At 32.9% G+C, this 22,034-nt stretch overlaps 1 protein-coding gene across 2 annotated transcripts in view; it reads right to left on the bottom strand.

The window, feature by feature from the left end:
* Window positions 1-837: 837 nt before the first annotated feature.
* Window positions 838-22,034, bottom strand: part of LOC118194829 (WD repeat-containing protein 5 homolog) — a 112,744-nt gene continuing 91,547 nt past the window's right edge. For both annotated transcript variants that reach the window (XM_085822223.1, XM_085822222.1), the window contains 2 exons: window positions 12,416-12,503; window positions 838-1,082 (listed from right to left, as the gene is read on the bottom strand). In XM_085822223.1, the coding sequence (XP_085678349.1) occupies window positions 1,023-1,082; window positions 12,416-12,503 (148 nt within the window). In that variant the 3' untranslated portion in view covers window positions 838-1,022. The remainder of the gene's footprint in view (window positions 1,083-12,415; window positions 12,504-22,034) is intronic.

Here is a 22,034-nt window from a genome sequence, read left to right on the forward strand (position 1 = left end):
GCATATTATTCTTGATACAGAATACTTGACTAGAAATATTGCTTAAATTGTTTATTGTGACAATCAACTGTTGACTTTTAATTCAAGGCAATGGATTTCATAACATAATCTCACCAGATGTACTATTTATAACAGTATAAGAATTCTTCTCAATACAGTAAAAATGTTTGGAACATAATTTAAAATTGTGTTTCCCATCACAACTAAACTCAAAGTTATGCTTGAATTTTGGAAACTGCAAAAATCTCCAAATTAAATTATTACGTGTAGACTGCCACTAATCAAAAGACTTGAATTTTAAGTTAACAGTACCAGATAAGATTATTTCTACAATCAAATTTTTGTCAAATGCTAGCTAGCTATGTTTTAGAAATAAATTAGGTGCCCGAAACATACTTTGAATATCAATTCATCTTAGCTTGAGTTTGCATTTAATGTACCACTAATAGATCACATTATAACGTATTTTTCCCACTTCCCTAGCGAGCCTTCGTGGTGTAGTGGTTCTGCACACTGGGCCGGTATTCCAGAGGTCCGTGGTTCGATTTCCGGTGAAGGCGGTTGCATATTTTTCATCTTTCCTGCTTCCAATTAACCTAATGACTCTACAACATAAGCTGGCAAAAAAAAGTTGAATATTTTGCTAAAATTTATCAATCACGATCATACTGAAAAATGTAAATTAGTACAGTTTTCTAATATTCAAATCAGATACCACACAGTATAAAATTTATTTATGAAACATTTCTTTTAATCATTTAATTAATAAATTCTAATGTCCATTTATGTATGAATCTACTGAATGTTTTCAAAGGTTAGTTAAGAATTCAAAGCACAAAATTTCAAGCATAATTTATTTTTTACAAAGCTTCTCTAATTTTATATAAATACAAAATTGATATAAAAACAAAATATGTACATTTATACATAATGATTAAAAAATATATGAAAATGACATGATTTGTTATGATATCAAGATTATAATCATCAGCTTGTCCATATTTTTACTGTTTTATCATTTTCTAATGCACCTGATGCGATAATATCCTTAGTAGGATGACAATCACAGCACAACACAACATCTGGAAAAAAGTTATTAATAATTAATAACAAGAAATCTTCAATTGGTATAAAAAGAAAAGTGAAAAGGCTTGAATTAGAAGTAAAATTTAACTTTTAAATTATAAAACAGTTGAAACTTTGAAAGAATTTCTTTTGTACAAATATACATAAAAATGAAGGCATAATAAAAATGAGTTATTATTGATTGCCTAAAAGTGAATTTTACCATGTCATAATTATTTAATTCTCAAAGAAATTGGGATTAACGCAAATTTTAATTCACAAATGAACTTATGAAGGTAATAAGAAATACTAGACACTTTAAAAGTTGTCTTAATAATGCAAAATAACTGAGAATGTTCTCTATAAATTTATAGTATTAGGCATAAATAATTCATTTTGAATTGAAGAATCATGATTTGTCACACAACTATGTTCATGGGAATAAAACCATTAGAAAGAAAAAAATAAATTGACTTAAAAACATTCTACAGAAAATATGGTTTTGATTTTGGAGAATAAATAGCAGATGAATAATACAGGAAAGTATTTACTCATTCATACATTATGATGAATGAAAAGATCTAATGAGAATTTAAATAAAAATATTTTATTACGAAATCACATTTTGTTTAGCGCACAATGAAATAGTACTTCACAGAAATATACAGAGTAGTTTTTCAGATCTAAAGATAAAATATCATAGTAATATAGCCTCTATTCAAAAATAAACAAAAATAATACACAGTGTTATGCAATCAACAATTAAGCTTAACAATGGGTATTTTATTTTAAAAGTGAAATTCAATTATATAGGTTGGCATGCTAAAACCAAATTTAAACATAAGCATGGGCTTTAACAGGTGACCCATCTATTTCATCAGAGGAAGCTGGAATGAATGACTCCACAAGTTCTTTCTTTTTACTGCTTACTGTAGAGTTGCTGTGCTTCTTAGATGTATGGTAGGTTGAAAGGAAGGTTTCTGTCACAACATGGTCTAATGCTATTTCTAGAGCTTCTCAGATTTTAAGGCAGCTTTTCTACTGGGGTTTGGTGATGATTTTGGCTTTAACCCACTGTTTCACTGCCACTACACATTACTCAGGTCATCCTTGCAATGGGAAATGCTTGTTTCCAATTAATTTGTTAATTCCATCATACGAGGTAGGATTCAAATGTTCCTGGACTGAGTCTATAAAGTAAAAGGTATTATGAATTAAACTGCAGAAACACATCCTCCTTCTAAATACGACCCTTGTGCAACAACACACTTTTGCCAGAGCCTGTAAAGTTCATTGAAGCATGCCTGGAATTCATTTTTGGCCATGTCCTTTAATTCAGCCTGCAATGCACATTTAACTTCATCTGAAGATTGAAATCTATGACCCTGCAAGCATCTTGCCAGTTCAGAAAATAGGAAGAAATTGCAGTGTGTGAGATCAGGTGAGTAAGGAGGATGAAGCAAACAGTTTTTTTTCCATCATTTTCGCAAGACAGTTATTGACGAGTAAGGATCAATGAGCAGGAGCGTTGTCCTGCAACAGCACCCATCACTTTTGGTCTCTTCTTCCAGATCGACTCAGTCACACGACGCAGAGTTCTTTGTACATTGTGCGTCCTTCAGATAAATAAATTCCAGATGCACAATGTCCTGGATATTCAAGAATACCTCTGGCATGATCTTTCCTTTAGAGCGATTTGGCAGAATTTCTGTTTCTGTGGAGTTTGCGGCGATTTCCATTTTGCTGATGCTCTCTTAGTTTGCAGGTCGTACAAAAAACATCATTTCTCATCTCCCAGTAATAATTCTGCCAAGTAGGGAAGGATCTTCGCCAACAGCTGAGATGAAGTTTCCTGCTATTTCCATTCGGATTCCCTTTTGGTTTATGTTTAATATGCGAGGAACGATGTGTTGACACACCCTATGCATGTTAAGATTTTTAGTCTGTCATCTTCGGCACTTTCATTGCCTTCTCTGAAATAATGATGCCCCTCAAAAGCTTGCGTTCTCGATAACGCTCCACTTCTGTACACATGCTTCAGCATTTCGAAAGTCTCCGTAGCACTCTTTCCCCAGCATACACAAAATTTCATATTGATTCTCTGCTCAACTGATGGCATTTCTTTCTATTGCCGGTTACTAAATGCACCTGCCTACAAAAAACACTGTCGCCATGAGCTGTTGATCATGTGATTTGGGACAAACCACTTTTAGAAAAGAGGGAGAACATAGTAATGCAAAAACATTCTTGTAGTCACACTACTCCAAAAATTTTTTATGTTATAGACTCTGTCTGGGAACTTTTGAATCCTACAACATGTATGCATCTTGTGATATCACCCCTTTCTTCATCCACCGCCTCATAGAGAAATAATTTCAATTTTTTGTATTTTTAACATTTATTTCACAAACACAAAAAATTGGAGTTATTTCTCTATGAGGCGGTGGATGACGAAAGGGATGATATCACAAGCTCTCTCACTCAAACCAGAGGTTTAGATGACAGTAGAGAAACTTGAAAAGAAGCAGGTAGGAAGCTTTTGATTTTATTTACTCAAAGTATAGATGTATTGAAGCTATATATGTAATGATTTCAAAACACTTTTAAAATATGCCGTTAAATCACACACCGGAAACGAATTTGGTGATTCACTGGAAGTTTGAGGCAGCAGAGGTCGAAATCCATTCGGGAAAACTTGCACCAGGTTAATCCTGTCCTGACTTTTTATAAATATGTAATGATTGGAAATGAATAGATAAAAGCAGTGGAACTCTCAACAGCTTATGATACTGCCTAGATGACCGAGAAGACCGTAGTGGCTTGAGAGTGGCAGAGTGGAAATCATGATGACCCAATTTAGCACAACATATCTTGAAAAATCACAATCTTTATTTTTTCCATGCAATCCTTTTTCAGACAAAATATTTCTTAATAATATTTGAATAGAATAACTCCCATTTTGAAGTACGGCATCATCTTAAGCAAGTAAGCGGCAGCAGCATGGATGAAAAGTGTCTTACCAGCAGGAGAGCTAACGCGGAAAAGGGCAGAGAGTATCATAGAACTTCAGAGGAAGAAGGGTAGGAGTCGGAAACGTTTCAGTTCTCAGTTCTGGTTTACAATTACTTTGAGTGGACAAGAGGCATCTGCATTAAAACGTTACATAAGATAGAAAAGTCTCGAACCTGTGAGAAGAGATGAATTTAGGGACAGATTACCAAATTTAGAATGTTAATTTTGAGGTCGTCAGTTATTTTTTTGAAACAGCTATCATATTTTGTTATATCTTACATATATATATATACGTAAGATATATATAAATTAAATGTATAAGAATACTAAGAAAGAAGACTTAGTAAACCTTCTTGGTGAAATTGAAGATACACAAACTGTTGGTTTAACAGTGGTTCAATTAAAAGGTAAAATTGAGGACAGTAAAACATTTAAAGATGATCCAGAATTTGTAATTGGATTATTAAACTCAATAGTTGAGGAAAGAAAAATTAGAGAAGAAAATGAAATGAAAGCTAGGGATAAACAGTTAGCCTTAGAAGCTCAAAAAGTTGAACTTGAGAAATTAAAATCAGCGCAGCTAGAGAAAGAATTAGAATTGGAAAATTTAGAAGACAGAATACAGCTAAAGATGGATCTCGCACAGATAAAGACATGATTACAGGTTCGGGAAATTATTTAGAAAATTTGATAAAGGGTGTTAAAACATTGACTATTCCTGTTCCTGGAAGATCGGAAAATTTCAATTTCTTTTTTCAAACATTAGAGAGAGCATTCATAACTAAAAATGTACCACAGGAGCTCAAATCCGAAATTTTGATTAACATTTTAGGGGATTGAGCAACTAATATATTATTTTACTTTAATGATGAAGAACTAAAATGTTATGAAACCATTAAAAAACTAGTATTAAGAGAATATCAACCAACTGCTTATGAATGTTTAATGAATTTCCGAAGAGCACGACGCAATGCTAAAGAGTCACATGTTCAGTTCGCTTCTAGACTGTCTGCAAATTTACAGTATTACTGTCAATTACGCAAAGTTAATGACTTTGATACACTTTGTCAACTAATGATTTCCAACAAACTTTTCCAAACGTTAGATAAAGAAACGGCAACTTACATTAATATTAAAACAGGAGAAAATTGGTTAAAACCTAAGGATTTAGCTAAAGAAGTTGACTTATATTTTGTAAACAAAGGCAAATCGTTAAACGAAACCACTTTTAACACTAACGAAAACATAGCTAAATCGTCCCACTCTTCAAGAGAATCGCAATATATTCCGCTTCATATGAGAAGCAACATAAATAAAAATAAGTATCCACGCAAAGACTGTTACATATGTGGAAAATTAATGCATCTTGCTAAATCTTGTCCACAAAGAAACAAATCGGTAACATAAAACCCTCCTCTAAAGAAACAAACACCAAAGAAAAATACTAGTGATAAAGCAATAGCAAAAATCGGATCTTCATGCTTGTCAAATGAAATTTTTACGCAACCATTGCAAAAGGTAGATATTTGCATTGCAGGTAACGAAATCCAAGCCGTAATTGATTCGGGTGCGGAGATTTCTGTTATAAATCCGAAACACATATCAAATTTTTCTATTGAGAATAACTGTAATATTGACCTAATTTCTGCATTCGGAGAAACCATATCAGCTAAAGTGGCTAGAATTCCTATATCCATCAGAAACGCTGATAATCCTAATTTATTGACACCTGTCAAAATATTAGTAGCTTTAACAGAAAAACTTCATATTCCCTGAGTAATTACTCTAAATGTTTATGATTTATTGACCTCTGAATCACATCTGCTTAGCGCGAATTGTGATTACGACACAGTGTCTCCATCGCAGATACCGGAAGTGACATTCAACACAGTGAATGTAGATATAATCGGTCCAATTGAACCTCCATCAGCACGTAAACACAACTATGTACTCTGTTTAGTCGACCAACATTCTAGGTGGCCAGAAGCTGTCCCTTTGAGAACAATTACAGCAAAATCAACATGCGACGCATTATAAGAAATCTTTATGAGAACGGGCATATCTCGGGTAATAGCTAGCGATCAAGGTACCACTTTTGTTGAAGAATTAACACAAGAATTTCATGCCAGATTAGGAGCAAGTCCTAGATTTCCGACACCAGGACATCCACAAAGTTCAGGATTAGTTGAACGATATAACCAAGTTCTAAAATGTATGCTTCATCATATCATTAGAAACGACTCTAAAAATTGGGACAAACACATACCATACCTGTTATTCGCTTGCTGCGAAATTCCAAATTGTACTACGAGAGTATCCCCATTTAAATTAATGTATGGAAGAGAGGCCAGAGGTCCGTCGTCAGTATTAAAATCGTCATGGTCAGGAGAAATTCCATTATCAATAAAATTGGGTAAAAGTGCTGTTGATTATCTACAGGAGCTAAAAAAGAATTTAGAAATAACAGCAGAGCAAGCATCTCTAACTGCAGAATTGAAACAAGGTACATATGCAAGATATGCTAACCGAAGGGCTATATATAAAGAATTCAATCCTGGAGATCAAGTGTACCTGCTGATTCCAGATTCCAGTAATAAATTATATGCCAGATGGATAGGACCTACAGAAATAGTATCTTGTAATCCAGATTCTTACAGAGTTAAACTGACAGACGGTACAATAACAAGAGTACACGTAAATAAAATTAGAAAGTTTAATCCAAAAGTACAGGCAGTAGGTGTAATATTTGAGAACAAAGAACAAGGAGAAGTCCATTCTGCACCCAGTGTGAGTGACAAGTCCGATCATTTTCATCTTAACGAAATAGACTTGAGCATTAGATGATGATAAAAGGAATGACATGATGAACTTGTTAGGAAAATATGAAAACTTATTTATAAATAAGGTACAAATTACCAAAGTAGGAGAACATAAAATAAGATTAAATGACACTGAAAGAAAGAAGCCATATGTTTATCGAATTCCAGAAGCATTGAAGCTGCAAGTAGATAAACAAATCGAAGAAATGTTGTCAATGGGACTGATTGAAGAAACCAACGCTGATATTTCGTACCCTATTGTATACGTTATGAAGAAAGACAGTAATCTTTGCGTTGACTTTAGATCCCTTAATGCAGTAACAAAATCAGATGACTTCCCTATGGAAAATCCTAAAGAGCTCTTATTCCACATTGGAAAAGCCAAAGTGATATCCAGCATTGATTTACTCAAAGGCTATTGGGCCATACCATTAGAAAGAGAAAGTGAAGAATTAGCATGTTTCAAGACACATCAAGCTCAGTATCAATTTAAAGTCATGCCTTTCGGGCTATGCAACACCGCTGCAACATTTCAGAGAGTGATGAACCAGGCCTTTGCTAGATACAAAGATTTTGCTCGAGCCTACGTCGATGACATAGCAGTTTATTCAAATAGTTGGAATGAACATTTAGTACATCTTGACACCATTTTTTCAAAACTGTTAGAACTACAGTTTTCCGTAAATCTCAAGAAATCTTCCTTCGCTAAAACTCATATTAAGTATCTAGGACATATCATCGGTTCTGGCAGTCATTGTACTGATCCAGAGAAAGTGGTGGCTATCCAGAAATTAGCTAGACCTCAAACAAAGAAAACATTGAAAAGCATTCTAGGCCTATGTAATTATTACAGAGATTACATTCCACATTACGCCGAAACAGCTTATCCATTAACCGAGCTCACCAAAAGAAGAAGTCCTGAAGAGCTGTGCTGGACAGAAAAACACGACGAAGCATTCGATAAATTAAAGAAATGCCTAATGGAAGCACGTAGTCTTTATACCCCTATTCCAGGGTTACCTTTTATAATTCAATGTGATGCATCTTCAACAGGTGTTGGAGTCTGCTTATCTCAACGGAAAAACAGAAAGTTGTACCCGATTAGCTACACCAGCCAGAAACTAACCAAAATACAACAAGCATGGCCAACTATCGAGAGGGAAGCTCATACTGTTATTTGGAGCCTGAAAATGTTTGAAACTTGGATTTTTGGATCACCTGTGGAACTGATAACTGATCACAATCCATTAACTTTCATCACAAAGAACACACCACAATCTTCTAAGTTACAGAGATGGGCTTTAGCATTACAAAAGTATGATACTACAATTTCACATTGCCCAGGTGCTAAGTTAAGCAATGCTGATGCGTTGTCTAGACTAGACACTATTGAGTGACTTGTGTGAAAGAACTTTTCATAGACATTTATGAACTCTCAATATTATATATTTTTTTATGTGTGTGTTTCTTTTTCAGCTATTCTCCTAGAGACTTTTAACAGGGTTCATAGCCACATTTCAGTTAAAAAAATAAGCACCTATAAGCACTTTTCAAGCACATTTTAAGGAAAAAATAAGCACCTGTCTAATTACATTATACACAACTGCATAACCTTAAAAGAAAAATTAGACTTGTAATTTAAAATATGAGCAATGCAATATTTATTATGAGAATGAGCATTACCTCAACAATGGAAAACAATTAACTTTTTTTTTTTTTTTTTTTTTTTTAATTTTAAATGACAGTTCAATTTACAGAATTAGTTTACAGTGAGAGAAAAAAAACTATGCAGAACTAAACTATATTACAAAATTTAATGATGATATTTCAGTTGAAAATATAGAAAATAAATAATAATAAGACAAATTAATTGTATTCGTTTGGCACCTAATAATAAATACAATTTATTTTTCCACTCATATTAATATTTAAATAATTTAAATCAAAATTCTGAACATTTTCTAAATTTTCATTCCATAACAGTTTTCCCTTAACATATATCCCAAACAAAGTAATTTAAGTAAAAAAGAGGCACATTTCTGAAATCAGAAGACGGGAAATTGCTTCATGCAGTCATCCTTTAACAGTAAAAGCTTAACTAACCCGCATACTCAGAAATTCCTGAATATTCCGGATAGTAACTGGAAAAAGAGGAGTGGGGGAGATTGTAGCCGTTCTTTATATTTAAATTTAGGCTAAATAAATGATTTTGACATTTTGATATGTGCATCATATAAAAAACAACGGAACTGAGAAATATTCTGCTTAGAAAGCACAGTAAAACTCTTTTAAGTGTTCATAAACAAATCTCAGACTGAACATCAAAATTAATTATCAATGCAAAATACTGCAAACGTTATTGCACAATACGTGCGTCGTAATTCTTCCATATGTGATATTACGCAATCGGAATCAACACCTGCCGGTATTGGGAGAATAAAGAACTAAATAAAGGAAAAGAAAGAGACTTACTAATCTGAGGTGTTTCTGATTCTAATTTTTATCAGACTGTATTAAATTTCCGGAATAGAATCAATCTTCGCTTGGTTTGGGTAGACCGCAAAAACTGTTAGTCCTATTCAATCCAGATTGGACAGTGACAAAAAAAAAAAGTCCGCTGCTTCAATATTAGAGATTTTGCGGAGAAACTCCCAACCTCCGGACTGTATAATGTATTGGCAAAGAAAATGAAATTATTTTGACTATTCGATTACTTTCCTTTTATTTAAGCCATTCCAAATATTATTCCTTAGAAAGCTAATCTGTGTAAAAACACACCCATTTTTGGAAGTTTATCTATACTTCAGCAGTTACTGCAACTATATTATTATAAATATTCATACATATGCTCATAATATAAGCATAACGATCACAATAAACACGAATATGAACTGACCACGCGGAACGAGAATGCAAATTATTAAAATCTTGATAGACATTCAAACGTCTGTAGTATTTGGGTGGGAGGAAAAGAATACCGAATGTACCGGAATTTTATACAGTTTTCACAATTCTCTGGCCAATAGAATGACGTGCACCTGTCTGTACTCTCGCGCGCACCATAGGTTACGTTAATGCAGAGGAAGGGGGAAAAGCAATTTCCGGGAGTATGATTCACCATCTGAAAGAAAAGTTGTTTAGAAAGAAATTGTTAGAAGAAAAGTTGTTTAGAAAGAAATTGTTAGAAGATAAGTTGTTTATTTAGTTTCGGCTTTGGTACGGGGAAAAATGCGCGTTCATTAAAAACAAAGGATTAAAAAAAGCACTAAAAACAAAAAAATAAGGGCTTTAAAGAAAAAGTAAGCATCTATAAGGGCCTTTATATTTATTTTCAAATATAAGGACTTATAAGCACTTGTAAGGACCGCTACGAACCCTGTTTAAGTACATCATAGAAACTTTATTCTATTGCATTAGAATTGTTTGATTACTAATTTTTAATCATTTATATGTTACAGTTTTAGAAGACGTTTTGTAGTAGGTGTAGAAGTAATCTGTATAAGTATTGTGTTATGTATCTTTCAACTGCAGTATTGATTGATTTGTAGACTTTAGTAGGTAAGTAACTCTTTTGTTTGACGTCAACATAATTTGTCATATTTCAATAGGCTTTCACCCTATTTCAATCTTGGATGGGGGGTGTGATGTATGGGTGACGCCAACCAACAAGGTGTATAGAGGGCGCTAACTCTCAGTCTGGAGAGGCGCCAAAAGTTTAGTTTCCAAGAGGGAGACCGAAAGAGAGGTCATACGGAAGGCTCGTGGGAGTCATTAATGAAAACGAAATTAACTTGTATTACTTTATATATTTCAGTTATTAGTATTGTAAGTTAGTATTAGTTTTGTGTTTGTGAAATAAATGTTTAAAATACAAGAAGGTATACAAGTTATTTCTCTATGAGGCGGTGGATGAAGAGAGGGATGATATCACACATCTCATCATTTGGTAAATATGCTTTCACATTTCTTAAAGATATCACTGGATTCACCCTTACATATTTGGCTATAAAAATTTGCTTGGTGCAATGCATACTTTTTCAGTATAACAAACTGCAAAGTAAGAAGTGAGATTTATTTCACAGTGCAAAGTCCTTATTCATTATGATGTAAAAGTTAAACACTAAAATAAATAGTATAACATGAAGACACATATGCAACTGCATGACTTTATTTCACAAATACAAATAAAAGATGAAATATTTATTTTACAAGTTTTACGTGGCAACACTGAAAAGTTTTCCATTTTTTAAATGCTCACTAAAAGAGCTGATATTCAAAACACTAGTATCTGTGAAACAAAAAGCTTAGTGTATTCTAGAATATATATATAAAAAAAAAAACTTCATTAATAACTATTCTTCAGAGACATTTCCAGATCAAATTTGCTAAACATCGTCACAACATGATAAAACAGATGAAAACATTTGAGAAAAAAGGTTGCTTATACAATGGACAAATGCACAGTAGCCCACGCACCAGCAATTAAATGCTGAAAAATATTTACATAGCTTATCCAATAAAGTCCCAGGAAGTTGATGAATATTTGCTTTAACCTAAGCCAATATTTATATAAAATGTTACCAATGAGCTAAGCCCCCTAATATATTGTCAATCAGGCCAGCAGGACCAAGTCAGCAATTTTTGATGAAATCTGCTTGCATATTTCTTTTCCTGATGCAACTATTAGCACTCCTAGCTACCATAATGAAATGGCGAGTTTTTCATCATTGCTAAATGAACATTTTCCTTGCTATTATTTATTTTGAATTATCCATTATTATATAGCAAAGTGTGAACATGACATTCACTCCTGAAAAACAGCATATAATGAAAATCTTATTAGCATCCTTATTTTCTAAACATTGCATATTAACCCTCTGAGAGGCCAGGGTTTTCGCTAAGAAAGCCCAAATTTCCCAAAACTACTATGAGAACAAATTATTTTTTTGATTTTAAGGTAAAAACTCTACTGGTATTTCATACCTAGATTTGTGTACTTTTGATATATTGTTTAACATTATGTTTTGATTAATTTGTTTGACATATTTTAATATGCACTTATACATACGTTTACAGATATCACAAAAAATATAGGGTTAAGTAATTTGAGAGCATTTTGCTGTTTTTACTTTTCAAGTTTCATACTTTCACATCTTACTATTTTTCTTTATATGATATCTTCCCTCTGATGTCCTCCATTTTGTAGCTTTTTCCTTAACCACACACTTTGGAGTTTTCAGCTTATATATACCACTAATTTTTACAGTTTTGATTTAGGACGTTAAAAAGGGGACGTGGTTTAACATCTAAAATTTCATTCAGGCATTTTAGTCTCTCAGTAGTATTAATCACTATATTTTCTATGCTTGTTCTTTCTTTTTGTGTTTCAAATTGTAATACAATGCTTGACAGTTTTAATATATATGTTTATTAACTGTATTTTTCAGATTTATGAAACAAACACATTTCACTTGAAATACCTAATTTTTTTTAAATGATAAATAGAAAAGGAAAATTACCTGTGTGACCTTCAAGTTTTTGCTCAATATTTTGTGTATTAAGATTCCATATGTAAAGCATGTGATCCTCTGATCCCGATACAATGCACTGCAATTTGAATAAAATAAGTTTATTCTAAATTAGATACCAAATCTACAAATACTTATTTGTTAGTAACTTAATTATCAAATATTAGATATAGATTTATATATATATTTACTTAATTTATTAATATTTATACTTAAAAATTATATGGTCTACAATAGATTAATTTTAAAATTGCTCAGAAGTCTGCAACACATATGATTGCTTCTAATAAATGCAGATACAAGTATAACATAATTTAAAATCAATCATCTAAATGTATTCACACACAGCATAAAATGAGCAAAGTATAATAGGCAGCATAATAATAGCTGCAGCTCTCCAGCTCCTGCGGTTTTCGCCAAAACAAAGAGTAGCTTCATTTTCTGAAATGTTTAAGAATTTTGTTACAATATGCCTTTTTATCTGCCAGTAATTTACTGCTTTTTCTAACCTAAGCATAAATTAAGAAACAAAAGACAAGTAACTCCATTTCCAGCCTAAGCTACTGCACAGATTCTATTTTAAAATAAATAGCAATTAAATAATTACAAAAGGCTAGATTTAATTGCTATATATATATATATAATTGCCTCATATTGATTGCAAAAGTTTTCTTTTCTTTTTCAAATGGAAAAAAAAAAAAAAAAAGTTACGAGCTGGCAGGTAACATATGCAATTTTCATCTAACGGATGGCGCTTTCCATAGCAGTTTCTTTAATCATAATTGTAGGAATATACAATGTACTTCAATTAATTTAAAAAGCAATTTATTTCTTTAATATCAGGTTTCTAACTTGGCAAGTTTTAATTATCAATAAATTATGTTAAAAAAATTGACTTCTCCAATTTGAAAATAATTTGCAAAGTTAAAAATCCGATATTAAAGAAACTAATAAATTGTTTTTGTTTAATGAATTGAAGAACGGTGTACATTCTTACACCTATTATTAAAGGAACTGCTATGGAACTTGCCATCCGTTACATCTCAGCTTTTCTTTTCGGTGACACTGACTACACTGAACATCTTTTCTCCCAAACTTGGCCCCTTTTTCACATTTATGTTGTTATTATGATATCATTAATTTTTGAAAAACTAAATTAAAGGTTATGTTCTTACTTAGACACTTAAATGAAAAAGTGTCTAAACAAATGCATGACCTTCAATTTTTTCCCTTGCATTTATGCTGCACTGGTTTCTTTTTATTACCAATTTCTATAATTTCCATAACAGTGGAAATACTGCGTGGGAAAAAAGAAAATGCTTATACTATAATTTAGGAAAGATAATTTTAAGCATATTGCATGAAGTTTATAAGTACAGAAGTCTTTGTAGGAACTTACAAACTGTGACTGAAAAGTAGAGCAAATCCCCTCTTAACGCACCAGGCAGCTTGCATTCAAATCTATTTACGTCTCGAAAACTGCAGTAGAAATTAACCATGTTTACAATTTTTTTTCATTTAGAGTGAACCAAAATTGTCTTGAAAACGGCCCTTGTTAGATTTTCTTCCCCCCCTCCTTGTAAGGCGATCAACAAGTCGTTTCACTTAAGTGATTGTTTCCTACTGTCCTTTGATTACTGCCTAGAGGCGATTAAGCAGATGAGCAAACCAGCCCATCGGCCCTTACGGAGGAAGGAACACGTTTTGTGTCCATGCTTTGGTTAGACGAAAAAAGATATTTTTTTCTGGAAATCCAAAACAGAAAAGGGAGTTTTGTATCGCCTTGTTACTAATTTTGTGCATATTTCTGATCTTAATTGCTTATCAGAGCCGTGCCAAGATATTTTTTCACCTGAGGCAGAAAGGTAAATGCGCGTCCATATAAATATAAAAATAGCTACATTTGTATTAAGCAAAAGTAATTGTAGGTGTGGTGGTGTATTTAATTATGGCAAAACACACGAGGGCTATCTGCCTAAGGGGAGGGATGCCTTTCGTGGAGGACTTTCTAAGGGAAACTGGCTCGTATACACGTTACACAAGGGGAAAACCACGAAAAACGCCCATGCAGCCAGCCCGTTCGAGGGATTCGAACCTCGGACCGAACTACCAGTGTTCAGCGACTTTACCGCTCGGCCACTGGTGGGCCTTCAAAAGTAATTGTAATAAATCAAAATATCATAATTCTTATAGCATAATTATACCATAATTCTTAAAGTATTTTTTAATCGTAGTTTTATAAATTCAGAAAAATAATGTAGTTAATTATTTATAATTTTCAAATGAAAACGTTAAAAAATTCGTTTTTGATAAATAAGAAATAACACTGAAATGCATATTACATTAATTTCCAGGTTTTCTTGCAATTTTTTTTGGGGGGTTTGTTTTATTGATTTAAATTTGACGAAGCCTATTTCCCCTAATAATTACTGACAAATTAAAAAACATAATTAAAGTAACTTTCGAATTCGTATAGCATATTTGGCCCCTCTTCTAGTGATTCACATGAGGCAAGTGCCTCCCTTGCCTGACCCTTTTCCCGGCTTTGTTGCTTATTAAGTATAAATGTTATATATTTTCATTGCGTTTCGGTATTTTAATGTACATTTATAGAATCTTAATTTGTTTTTATATGCATATTTCAGCAATATAATCTTACGACTAGTGAGACAGTGTAGTTTAACTAATTTTTCCATTCCGGATATGAATTCCTGGGGTATTTATAGGATTCCTTGCCAGTGTGGTTTAATTTACATTGGCCAAACTAGGAGAGCCTTAAAATTTCGCGTCAAAGAACATGAGGCATATGTTAGAAAAAAGGAAACACAGAAGTCTTCTGTTGCTCAACATTGTTGGTCCGAAAATCACACTTTCAATTTTTCTGCTGCCAAAATTATTCAAAAAACATCTTCCATTGGAGAACTGGATTTTCTAGAGGCATTTCACATTCATAAAAATCTTTCTGTTCTAGTTAACGATCCTAATTCCAATCCAAATTTGCCTTCGGCTTTTAGAGAAATTATGTTTTAGTTCTGGTTTCGCCAACAGATGGCGCCACTTGCTTATTCTTGTCCAGGCTTTCTTATCTTATCTAATCATTATTTCCTATCTTGTTCATTTGCGGTTTTGCAGCTGAAGATGATGGTTCGGTAAAACCATCGAAACTAGTCCTGTGAAAATTTTGTAGGTATAACGTTGATTTTTGTTGTTTGACTTCTGAATTAATTTTCTACTTTTGATTCATGCTATCGAGCTTTAACGCCAAGAAAAAATTTATAAGAGGCTTAAAATACCTAATTCCTACTGAAAGCTACATGTAATTGATAATTAAATTACTATTAAAATAACAAACACATGCTCAGTGTCAGTCATTTTGACATAATGTTTGTAATTCATTTTACCACAAATTTATTCGTTTATCTTGTTTCATATTTATAAAAGGGGAGTTTACCTTTATCGCATTTATTGGTTGATAGAAGTTATGAAATATTGAATATTTTGAAACAAATTTCAGTCATAATAACCTTATTAAAAATTTTCTACATATAGACAAAATGTCACAGATACCTCTCAGTTTCCGAACTAAATTACATGGTACTGAAATTTGGTGCATTTTCATATGATTATTTTTGACAGAAAGAGTTACCTTATGTAAATCACAAAAGAACATTGTTTTAATTCTTAATTAAGTATAGCACTTGTATTAAATTGCTAAAATTCATTGTTAGGAAAATCTCGCTCTAAAAAATTAGATACTTTTACCTTTCAAAGTGGAATTTTTGTGGTTTTCCCTGTGCATAATGTGGGCGCGAGTAAGTTTTTCTTAGAATCTCCTCTACGGAGGCATTCCTCCCTTTAGGCAGATAGCTCTCGCGTGCTTTGAAGGAAAAATAAAGCAAACCAAAACAAAAGCTTCAAAATTGGTGTTTAACATTTTTTTTTTTTGTTCAAATACACAAATTACTTAGAGATCTCAATTCACATTATTGAATGTTATTATTTAAATAAATAAAAGCAAGCTGAGGATTTCCATTTAAATTGTTTGTTTTAAAATAAAAATAAGAACAGTAAGTTTTGAATAAATCTTGTCAACATCAAGCAGGGATAGGAACATGCTAATGTAAAGTTTAATATTAGGCCAAAAAGAAACGCTTTGACGTAGATTTTGGATAAAACTTAATCAAATTCGCAAGTAGTCAGAGACAGGCATTTCTTCAGTAGAGAGAAAAAAAATTTTCTGAAGTATTTGTGTATTTATTACATAAATGTTTTAATGCTTCCATAGCACTGCTAATTGATAAAATTTATTTGATGAATCATACGAAGTTTGCTTTTAAAATTCCAATTTTTCAACCATTTTCAGGGCCATATGTGGCACTGAAAAACACGTCTGGCCAGGAGGCAGATTAATGGCTGAAAAATTCTTAGAATTTAAAGAAGCATCGAACAAGAAAATTTAGGGATGGCGAAATTCTAAGAATTTGGCACTTGACAACAAAAATTTATTGGATGGCGCAAAAGTTTTAGAATGTAGAGAGCTACAGAATTTAGGCAGGGCAAAATATTTTAAATTTTTAGAACATCGGTCAATAGAATTAAGATCCCACAGTGATTGCACTGAGAAGCAAAATGTCTAGCATCGACCTGCTTCTCGATTATGCGGATGGAAGCAGATTAACTTGCGAAAGCTCAGTATAGTTTTGCAATTTAAAAAGGTTCAATAATATAATATGTGATTATGGTATTATTGGTATGATACTATTCAATTAAGGCAAAGAACACGAGGGTTATCTGCCTAAAGGGAAAGATGCCTTCGTGGAGGACTTTCTGATGGAAACTGGCTCGTATACACGTTACACATGGGGAAAACCACGAAAACGACCATGCAGCCAGCCCATTCACTGGATTCGAACCTCGGACCGAACTACCAGTGTTCAGCGTCTTTACCGCTCGGCCGCTGGTGGGTAATATGTGATTATGAAAGCTGTGTAAAAGAAGAAAAATTCTTGCACATTCGTCAGGCAGCATACGATGGGTACCTGCTTGAGGAAATGGATGCGTTTGTAGATGACTTTTTCAGGGAAAGTGGTTTGGTATATTCAACCTAAAATTCACCAAAATACCAAGCAACGAACGCATTCGCCGGAATTCAAACTTAGGCAAAACTACCAGTGTTCAGTTGCAAAAGAGAGTTGCATCCATAAACAGGCAACATGTCTGAAATTAGTATTTATTGCATCCAACAGTGATATGATTTTCTGATATAATTTAATGGAATATCACTGTAAAAGAATTGGAATCTTTTTTTTCCTTTTGTAACGAGATTTTTTTTCCGCTTTGTTTTCAACATTTGGTTGAAATGCAAATTAAATAAATATTTACAAATGCAGAATTTTGGATAGCTATTGATGATTTCGAGATGATTACTAGAAAAGAGTTTCCGATTTCTTTCATTCTTTTATTCCCATTATAAATTTATCCCGTAGTTCTTAGAACATTTTTCTATCTGTAAGTGAAGATTTGCTTTCAGAGAAAATTTTTTGAAAGGAATAAATTACTTAGTCTTCAAACCATGGGAAAATCTTGCCATCACTTGTACTTAATACCCTTCATTTACTGAGATAACCTGCTTTGTTATAAGTATGGTACTTGTTTTCTGATTTTTACTGAGTTTGCATGCTCAAAGCTATCTAAATAAAGAAACGCTATTGTTAATCGCAGGGTATGAGAGCATATATGAAAGGGTTATATATTTTTTAGAATTTCCCTGTGAGCTGTTTATTCTTAGAGCAGAAAGAGGGAAAAGTTTGCATACATCACCATTCCCGGAAACTAGACAGTATGGAAGGGGTAGGTGACACTTAGCCAACACCAGTTAGCCGACAGGACATTTAGCCGACACGGACACTTAGCCTACAAGACATTTAGCCGACAGGTCATTTAGCCGACAAGACATTTAGCCGACAAGGACACTTAGCCGACAGGACATTTAGCCGACAAGGACACTTAGCCGACAGGACATTTAGCCGACAAGACATTTGGCCGACACAGAAAGTTAGCTGTCAGGACATTTAGCTACGGGACACTTATCTGTCAAGACACTTAGTCAACAGTTTACTAAGCCGACAGTGACGTTTAACAGACACGTACCCAAAAATTATTTAAACTATCAATTACAAAATTTCTCGACTACTCCATGAGTTCAATATTTAAGTCATTTTTTTCACCTATCAGTAAAATTCATTTTTCTATTTTTAAAGATCTCATATGTGCTATTAATTTATTGTGTTAATTTAGCATTGTTTGATATGTATCGTGCTGCTTGGTGTACATTGGCCAAATTGAAAAAGCGCTGAAATTTCTCGAAAATGAATAAAACAAAACCTTAAAGAATATTTTACTTTAAATTAAACATTATGCACTAGTTTAGGGCTATAAACATTAACCTAAGTAAGTATTTTAAGCGAGAGGCATAATCAATAAAATGTTACAGAATTTTTATCTCAAGAATGGTGGCATGAACTGCAAATTATAGAGGTCACAAATAATTTATACCTTAGCTTGTTTTAAAAATTCACTTTTCTTAAGTGCTTTTAATAACAAAATAAAATATATTTGCTAAACTAACCCTCACCACCATGTTTTCATAAAAAGTATAATTCATGAATAACAATAATTTTTATTGCATTACTCAGATTTCTCATGACAGGGAAAGAAAATTTCCTTAGTGGGAAGAGCCAAACGATTTTGTAAGGGTTTGGTTTTGGTTTATTTAATTATGGCAAAGCACACTAGGGTTATCTGCCTAAGGGAGGGATGCCTTCGTGGAGGACTTTCTAATGGAAACTGGCTCGTATACACGTTACACATGGAGAAAACCACGAAAATACCCATGCAGCCAGCCCGTTCGCGGGATTCGAACCTCGGACTTAACTACCAGTGCTCAGCGACTTTACCGCTCGGCCGCACGATTTAGTAACTGAAAGAATGTAACATGATGTCATGTGTAAAATAGTAATGAAACGTAAAGGTATTAAAAATTTGAAAGCATTTGGAAGAGCGAGATTGGAAAATTAATATTATTAAGTAAACAAGAAAAATTATTAATGAAGTGAAAGTGTTCAATAGAACCCAAATGATTAAATGAAGAAGCTTTATGGATAATTTTTGAAGATCTCACATTAAAATGTAATTAAGTGACCGCCGTACTTAGCTAAAAAAATTCGTTTTTCCTTTCGAAATTTCATTCATATTCCCTGACGAGAAATTTCAGTGCTTTATAAATGGATGCCTTTGTGGAGGACTTTTTAAGGTAAACTGGCTCATATACACGTTACACATGGGTAAAACCACGATACCACCCATGCAGGCAGCCCGTTCCCGGGATTCGAACCTCGGACCGAACTACCAGTGTTCAGCGACGTTACCGCTCGGCCGCTGGTGGGCCCGTAAGAAAGAGTAGGGACGATCTGGATTACTTTAACATGGAAACCGCTGGCATTTGTATCACATAACTGTTTTTAATTATTAAATGTCATACGTTGTATAAGTGATGAGATTATGAAAGTCCCAGTTTTTGCAAACAAGCTTTAACATATCTCATAAAAGCACTTTTTACTGCATTTTGCACATTTTTTTCAAGCGTAATTCTTGTATAAATTTCTTTACTTTAGTAAAACGGTAAAAATTCTAAACGCAAAACTTATGAACTTACTTTTGTGTACAAATAAAGTAAAATTAAAAAATACTGATAGCATATGATGCTTTGAAACAAATAAGGTAAAATTAAACAAGATCTGATAATTTTCTTTGATTTTATGAGCATTTTCAGCAGTAGTTTTTAAAATTATTATAACACAACAAGACTATCATTTATTTGATTATATGATCATTAATTATTAACATTGCAAGATGATTATTTATTTTAGTAATTCATAAAATTCGGAGCATAAACTTTTTTGAGTGTAATGAGAGGAAAAAAAGGATAAACTCTGGAAGCACTAAGCAATATAATTTTATATTACGCCCAAAGGAGCGTTTTTGTAACGTTTTGCGTGTTACCTTTATTTATTAAACATCATGTTCTTCGCAAATAAACCACATAAAATTTAATTCAAGGACAATATCACAAAATATTTGAAAATGACATATCTTTAGAATTTCCGCGCTGGAGATTGTTACTTTCTGTACAGGGTTGCCATTGCTTGCTTTGAACTCGTTAAGTTTCTTAATCAAAACTTCGTTAAAGTTACAAATCAAATATATAATAAAATATCAAACAGATTAAAACAAATTTGAAATTAGGCCGTCCAGGTGAACATGTTCGGGTGGAGGATTACGTTATTCAAAATTTTATGATTCTAAATTCTGTTGTTTTTTTCACAGTGCGAGAGAAACATACATGCATTCATGCAGATTCTTTATTATTTAATTTCTTTAAATATAATACAGGGCGATAATATTTGGTGGCAACAGTTGGCAAAGTGAAACGGACATTTATAGTGAAACTAAGCAAAATCCCGTTTCGAAACTAATAGCTTTTCTGAGCTGACGCCCTTTTGGGATAATAAAATAAATTAGCAATAAACAAGAAAACTTATGCAGAACTAGACATAAATTTAAAAAAAATAATCACTATAAAATACAGTCAAAAGTCATTAATTCGGACACCCATAATCCGGACCTCAAAGCTAAAAACTTTCTGCGCATGCGCCGCGTTGGCACATGCACACAGGCGTTTAACGCGTGCGCGTAAAACCTTGACTATTGCGCATATGCGTGTGCGCAAGTGCAGAATACGTTTTCGCCTGCGCGTTTAATGTATAACGGACGGTGTAAGCTAAAATTATCTAATTATCTATTTCAGTTAATGTTAATGATTGCGTTGTTCCTTAATCTTCGAATTGGATCCCGCTTATTATTTTTTGCAGACTGTAAGAGCAATTTTATAAAAGTAAACTTGAACTTTCGATTATGTCAAATAGAATTTCCGATGCTGGAACTTCCAAAGGATCTACAAAACGAAAGTATGTTTCGATGTCCAACAAACAAAAAGTGGAATTGCTGCAAAAAATGGATAAAGACATGAAGAAGGTGACAGAGAGGTTAGTGAAAACGAAAAAATTTCGATTGACAAGTTAGTCGGTATTCTCGGCACAGCAATTAACGGGACTTGAACAGCGGAACTTTGTAACTGAACAAGAAATTATGTCTGTTTATAGAATTAAAGAGAAAGTATTATCACATAAAATGAAACAACTTACATTGAAAGAAATGTTTAATAAAGTAAACAAATAAATATTAAGCTTTTTTTTTTTTTGTAAATTTTGATGCCCTTTAGATCATAATTGTTCTTTATTTCATAAATTATGGTTTCACATTTTTAATTTTAGAATTTCTGCATGCCATCTTACGAGATTTAAACTGATGATCTATAATCCGGAAAAATCGATAATCCGGAATCGCCGAAGTCCCGACGAGTCCGGATTAACGACTTTTGACTGTACTAGCACAATTAATTATTACAGTTAAATACAATTTTTAACATTAGAATAAACGCATAAAAATTATTAAAGTGTTAAAAGTGTTAATCACTATTATGTATTATGAA

This window comes from Stegodyphus dumicola, chromosome 8, assembly GCF_044657685.1.
Source record: "Stegodyphus dumicola isolate Sdum_Otavi_A_Nest chromosome 8, ASM4465768v1".
NCBI classification, from domain to species: Eukaryota; Metazoa; Arthropoda; class Arachnida; order Araneae; family Eresidae; genus Stegodyphus; species Stegodyphus dumicola.